We start from the raw sequence: 6,402 nt of genomic DNA, 5'->3' as shown, positions 1-6,402 counted from the left end.
ACGCTGAAGGAACGAGGGGCCCATGGTGGATTGACTTAATAAAGGCAGCGTGTGAAGCACTCTCAACCTTGAACCAACCCACTGGGGTAAGAGATGATCAAATATGCGAGACATAGCGGCACCCACTGGGGGTTTAACAGTGTGCAACTACGAGTACCAGGATGCAATTGTGCAAACGCCCACTGGGGCAGGACTCAGAGCTCAATAAACAGGTGTTCCACAATGCGGCTGCTGTCTCTTTGCTTTTAGCCTGTGAGCAAGGACAGAGGACTGTCTGAAACGCGTTTATCTTTCTGTGACAGGATTCGAGGGAGAAAGCGCACACCACTGCAGTCGCCCACTTAAAGGTGTTAAACCCCTCGTGAGTTGGCGTCTTCCTGCAAGGGCAACTTTTTGTGTGATATATATATATGTATATATATATGTATATATATATGTATATATATATATACATATATATATACATATATATATACATATATATATATTTCTGTTTGGGAAGGAACTGTATAAACAACTCAGAGGAGTTGCGATGGGTTCCTAGTGGGAGGTACAGATCCTCAATATAGAACACAAAGAATGGGTAAATGAAAAGATAATATGCTATTTAAGGTATATTGATGATATATTTGTCCACGGGCAAGGAGATGAACAAGAATCCATAAGCTTTGTGGAAACTATTAATTGCAACTCCCTTAACCTTCATTTCACATCACACATCAACAAAATGAGTGCAGAATTTTTAGATGTGGAAATTTACATTATAGATGAAAAAATCGAAACTACTCTATACAGAAAACCCACGGCAGGAAATGTAACGCTTCATGCAACTAGTTTGCATCCCAAGCACTTAATAGCTAGCATTCCCTACGGTGAGATATTGAGGCTTAAGAGAATATGTAGTCTAATTACAGATTTTGAATCTTGCCTGAATGATTTGATTAAGAGATTAAAGATAAGAGGATATACAGACAAAACATTACAACTAGCCATTGATAAAGCAAAATCAAGACCTAGAGAAAGTCTTTTTAAATTCAGGGAGTCAGGAGTGGTAGCAAAGGTGGCCACAAGGGAAGAAATTATGTCAAATGAAAGTCCAAGACTAATAACCACATTTAGTAATGAAGAAAGAAAAATCAGGGCTATTGTGAAGAAAAATTGGCCCATATTACTAACAGATGGAGTACTCAATTTAAGATTGCCTAGTACCCCTACTGTCACATTTAGGAGAGCTAAAAATATGGGTGCCGTTCTGGACAAAAATAGCCCCGAAACTAGACAAAATGTAATGTGGCTTCAACCTGCACAAGGTTTCCGTAAATGCTCGAGCTGTAGAGCCTGCAAATTTGGAACTAATACAACTCACTATAAAACTCCATTCAATACGCAGGAGGTGGCTATCAATGGAAGTTTTAACTGCAAGACCGAATTTGCGGTGTATGTCCTGATGTGCACCTGTGGCTTTAATTACATCGGCAGCACTAAGCTGCAGGTGCATGTCAGGATCCTGCAACACCTCCGTGCTATTCTACATAGTGACCCGACTTACCCTGTGGCACGTCATTTTAAAAGTACTCATAATAATGACGTTGCTTGTCTTAAATATTTTGTGGTAGGTTCAGTTCCTAAATCACGCAGAGGGGGAAATCGTGAGCTACAGCTGAGACAACCCGAAACAAAAATAATTTTAGAGTTTGATAGCAAGTGGCCTAATGGGTTGAACAATACTGAGGACATGCGCAATTTCATTTAATGCCTTCAGTCCCCCATGTCTCAGTGTACTGGCATTGCTATCCCTATCTCTTGGAATCTTTATCTACTACATCAAATGGATCAAAAAAATGGTACTTGTGTTTTCTCTTGACCTTGCTGATGCAATACAACAAATGTAATTCTAGTTGTATTACGATCTTAATATATAGGTTCCCTAATATTAAGTAAAAAATGTAAATGAAATTCACCTTTTTGACCGAAACAATTTACATAACTCCAAAGCTTGTCCTATCAAAACAACACACATATTTTTTCCTCTCTTTTTTTACCACTATTTTCTACCGATATGAAAATATGTTTGAATATTGTATATATGATTTTAACAATATTTTCCAGAAATGGTTGTTTTATTGTTATTAATGTGTATATTTATTTATTTATTCATTCGGTATGCACTTTAACGAATATTTGCACTGTTTTTGCACAGTGTATTGGTAGCTGCTTTGTTATTTGCACTTTATAGACTATCTGTCATTCAATGAATTTTACTCAAATATGCAATTTAGATGAATGCATTTAATTGGTTATATGTGTGCAACGACTGGGCTAGATACTTCATGCCGATATTAGTGAATAACAACAAACTGGTGCAGTTTGGATCAAATAGAATGTGTAGAAAGAAAATAGAATTTTATGTAATAGAAATAATATAGCATAGAATATTCGTTCTATTAATTATTCATGTATGTATACAGACATAGTTAAAAATCTCTATATGAACCTATAAGCATAAGTCCAGTCATTGTAATCAGTCTGCACACGTATATATATATATCTTTATATTGTATATGTTATAAATGTAGGTATTTATACAAGTATAACATATTTTGAGATTGAACTCGATATATAATTTTTTAAATTCATTGCGAGCATTAGCTCAGAATACAAAATGGATAGTGTTTTCTCTATGTTTATGGTCACATGATCAAAAACGAGCAAACCATGGTGATACACCTTTAAGCATTTAAAAAGAATCGTGTTCACTGTGACTGCTGTGTGATCAAGGGCTTCCGAGCTCGAAACGTGTCACTGCTGTAACTGGGCCGATTCTTTGTGGTCCGTCTCCTCCTTTGCCGGCTTTTGTTAGCTGGAGGTTGTTTTGGAGTTACACTTTGCCGAATATATATATATATATATATATATATTCACTTAAAAAACCATAGGTTTCACACATGTTATAGTTAGCTGGGCATTTCACTTGTGAAAAACCAATGAAATTCCCCCGTTATAGTGAGGTCAGATAACTATAACTCGCGCGACCGCCACTCTATCACAAGGATGATGTCATCGGTGATGTCATGAGTAATGCCACTGACCATGTCATGAGTGATGTAATATGTGACGTCATGAGCACTGGATTGCGGGCGCGCGAGTTATAGTTATCTGACCTAACTATAACGGGGGAATTTCATTGGTTTTTCACGAGTGAAATGCCCCGCTAACTATAACATGTGTGAAACCTATGGTTTTTTAAGTGAATTTGCAAGGTTTTTTAAATGCTAATTCCTAACTATAACGTGTGTGAAACCTATGGTTTTTTCAGTGAATTTGTACGTTTTTTTAAATGCTAATTTATGTATTTATTTATTTTTTTAAAGTTTTTTCACCGTGCGCTAGGCGCACCGTGCGCGCGCTGTGGGCGCTTGGTGCGCTTTGCGCACCGCGCGCCCACGTTACGTAGTTCGCGGAATTTTGCAGTTTCTACCGTGCGCGTACGCTACGCGCACTCCGCGATTTTTCGTAAAAAAATTAAAATACATTTTTGCCCTTGGGGGTCCTTCTGGGACCCCCTGACCAAGGCTAGGGGGTCAGGAACTGTCCAGCCTGCCCCCTTTTCACGTTATCCACCTTTGTTTTTCACCCCCTCAGACTGCGAGAGACAAAATGGCGGCCGACACTTCCTGGTTTCGACCGATTCGAATGTTTACTAAGATCTAACAACCAATCAGAATCGCGCTCGCGCACGGCAGCGTGCGCGTACGGTAAGCTTACGGTACGCGCTCGGAGCGCGCCTATAGATATATATATTGATTTAAATGCTATTTTCTCAGGAAATACTGAACAGATTTACACCAGACCTGCAAAAGGCACATCCCTGACCTGAGGACTACCTCTCTGCCAAATTTCAAGTAATTCTGTTCAGCCGTTCGGGCTGCAGCTTGGACTAAAGCCCCCGCTTGACGAATCCCCCCGAGACTTTCAGGGAAGGAGCGGAGCGGAGCGCCCCACCTATTTTGAAAATTTCACGAGGATTCGTCAATCGGCGCCAAAGTTATTCAAAATAGAATGTTGCGGATTTCCTATGGAAACACGGTCCTAACTATAACTATCTACTGGCGACCGCCAGTAGATAATATATATATATATCTATATATATATATATATATAGATATATATATATATATAGATATATATATATAGTTTTTTTTTGCCTTAATTATACTTATCATGTGTGGTAAAGGCATGCTTGGTAAAGGCATCTGCTGGTAAAAACATGTGTGGTAAAGTTTGTGTGGCAAAAGCAAGCATGGTAAAAGCTTGCGTTGTAAACACATACAACCGAACCAGTAAAACAGACATTGCCAGGGTAGACATAAACAATGCAAGGTGGATTATATTAAGACAATAGGATTTAAGAAAACGAATAGATACAGGAAGCATGACCTTTGGAATCACAGGCATGAATTTACAGAATACTCTGACATTGGAACTTAGACTCACGGACTGAGAGGGTATCATATATGGGCATGTAGGATGGAAACAACATCCCCCAAACCACAACCACATCAATTTTGAAACACCCCCTCAAGAGAGCCCATGGTGCCACCAAGCCAATATGGTAGCAGAATATAATATCCTAAATAATGTGTATCTAAATATCCCTCTACTGGCATTATTAGTAGATAATCTACTCACAATGGAGTGATACTTTTGTAAATGATATTCATCAAGATATTTAGCAGACAATATTTTTGGTATCCATTTGCTGTCATATAACCAACCCTAGGTTCGGACTGGCCTATATGGCAGCACCAGAATGGCTGGTCTAACAGGTCAGTATGGGTTGTTTTTTAGGTGTTTGTGGGCTTGTTTTATGGTTTGATGGGAACATTTTTCTGTTGATTTCCCTGATATTACCCCAAACGTATTCACCAATAACAAATATATGCAGTGTCTCATACCTTGCAAAACACATATGCAGCAGGCAAATGTGAACCACTTTTTTAGCTATTTGATTCACTAATGGGGGCCACTTTTATTTCGGTGCCCGGGCCTACTTTCTGTCTCAGTCCATCCAGAACCGCCCTATAGAAATACAAAGGGGCATCACATGATTTTCCTTCCCTGGTAAACCCTGACTTATAAGCCTGTACAGGAGGTGCATGCCAGAAACATACAATTATAGCTGTAGTGTGATTGCTCTCTGCATTGCATCCTTTTGAATCCACACACTCAGAATCGGAGGTAGCAGCGGCTCGCGGCTCTGGGAGGACATCTTGGCAACAACATTCATGTTTTCTTGACGAGCCCTTGGTTCACCTGAAGGTAGTTTCCCATTGGTCCGATTTGGAAGGACATCACTCTTCCTTGCAAACAGCATGCGTGGGCTTTGACCTTAGACAAACAAAGAAAATATCTTTATTCATATTACTGAATTGAGTTAAGAACTCTTATGCAGAATACTATCCATAAGCAAGTGTGTAGATTTTGTGTGATGAGGATCACACATAATGAACGTCTCCACAGGACTGTTTGCTTGTGGCACAGACTAACCGTGTCATGAGTTATTTTTGTGCATTAGTGTTTTATTCAATGGCCCTGCCAGGAATGGGCACATTTATGACTAAGAGAAGATCTTTTCATATGTAATCTAGAGGAAGTTCTAAATAGGTAAATAATTATTAGAATATACATGTGGGCTGACAAAATAGATCAGTGTTATTGTTGGAAATGGCCCTTTGTGCGGGGTTATCCTCAAACTTTTTGCTTCTTTTTCCTATTTTATCCTGGCCTGTCTTTGTGGTTCTAGGACTCTGGGCACTTTACCACTGCTGATTAGTGCTAAAGTGCATATACTCTCTGTATAAATTGTATTATGGACTGGTGTTTCCATGATTTGCATATTTGATTTACTGGTAAGCCCCTAGTAAAGTGCACTGAGAGTGCCAGGGCCTGTAAATCAAATGCTACTAGTGTGCCTGCAGCACTGATTGTGCCACTCACAGAAGTAGCCCTGTAAAGGTAACTCAGACCTGCCACTGCAGAGTCTGTGTGCAATTTGTATCTGCCATGTCAACCTGGCAAGTGCCCCCACTTGCCAAGCCCCAACTTTCCCTCTTCTTACATGGTAGTCACCCCTAAGGTAAGCCCAAGGAAACCCTGTGTGCAGGGTGCAGTGTATGTGAAAGGCAGGGCATACCCTGGTGTGTGTGGCAAGTCCCGATCGTGAAATACTGCCAATTTCATTTTTCACTATTGCAAAGATACCTGTTCCCACAGGATAGAATGGGGAGTTTGCTTATAATATATTATAAACATAACTACCCCTGGGAACAAGGTAGGAAAATAAAGTTTAATATGCCTGAACTCAGAATGTTAAAATGCATCTTTTTGTGTGGGTGATTTTTA

The 6,402-nt window shown here is 39.5% G+C and overlaps 1 protein-coding gene across 1 annotated transcript in view; it reads right to left on the bottom strand.

The window, feature by feature from the left end:
• Nucleotides 1-4,215: 4,215 nt before the first annotated feature.
• Nucleotides 4,216-6,402, bottom strand: part of LOC146864074 (uncharacterized) — a 66,064-nt gene continuing 63,877 nt past the window's right edge. Inside the window, exon 2 of the mRNA XM_085640709.1 lies at nt 4,216-5,388. Within this exon, the coding sequence (XP_085496835.1) occupies nt 5,174-5,388 (215 nt within the window). The 3' untranslated portion in view covers nt 4,216-5,173. The remainder of the gene's footprint in view (nt 5,389-6,402) is intronic.

Source organism: Triturus cristatus, chromosome 2_1 (genome assembly GCF_964204655.1).
Source record: "Triturus cristatus chromosome 2_1, aTriCri1.1, whole genome shotgun sequence".
NCBI lineage: Eukaryota > Metazoa > Chordata > Amphibia > Caudata > Salamandridae > Triturus > Triturus cristatus.
The sequence above is the reverse complement of the archived record's forward strand: the minus strand, read 5'-3'. Positions and strand labels throughout refer to the sequence as shown.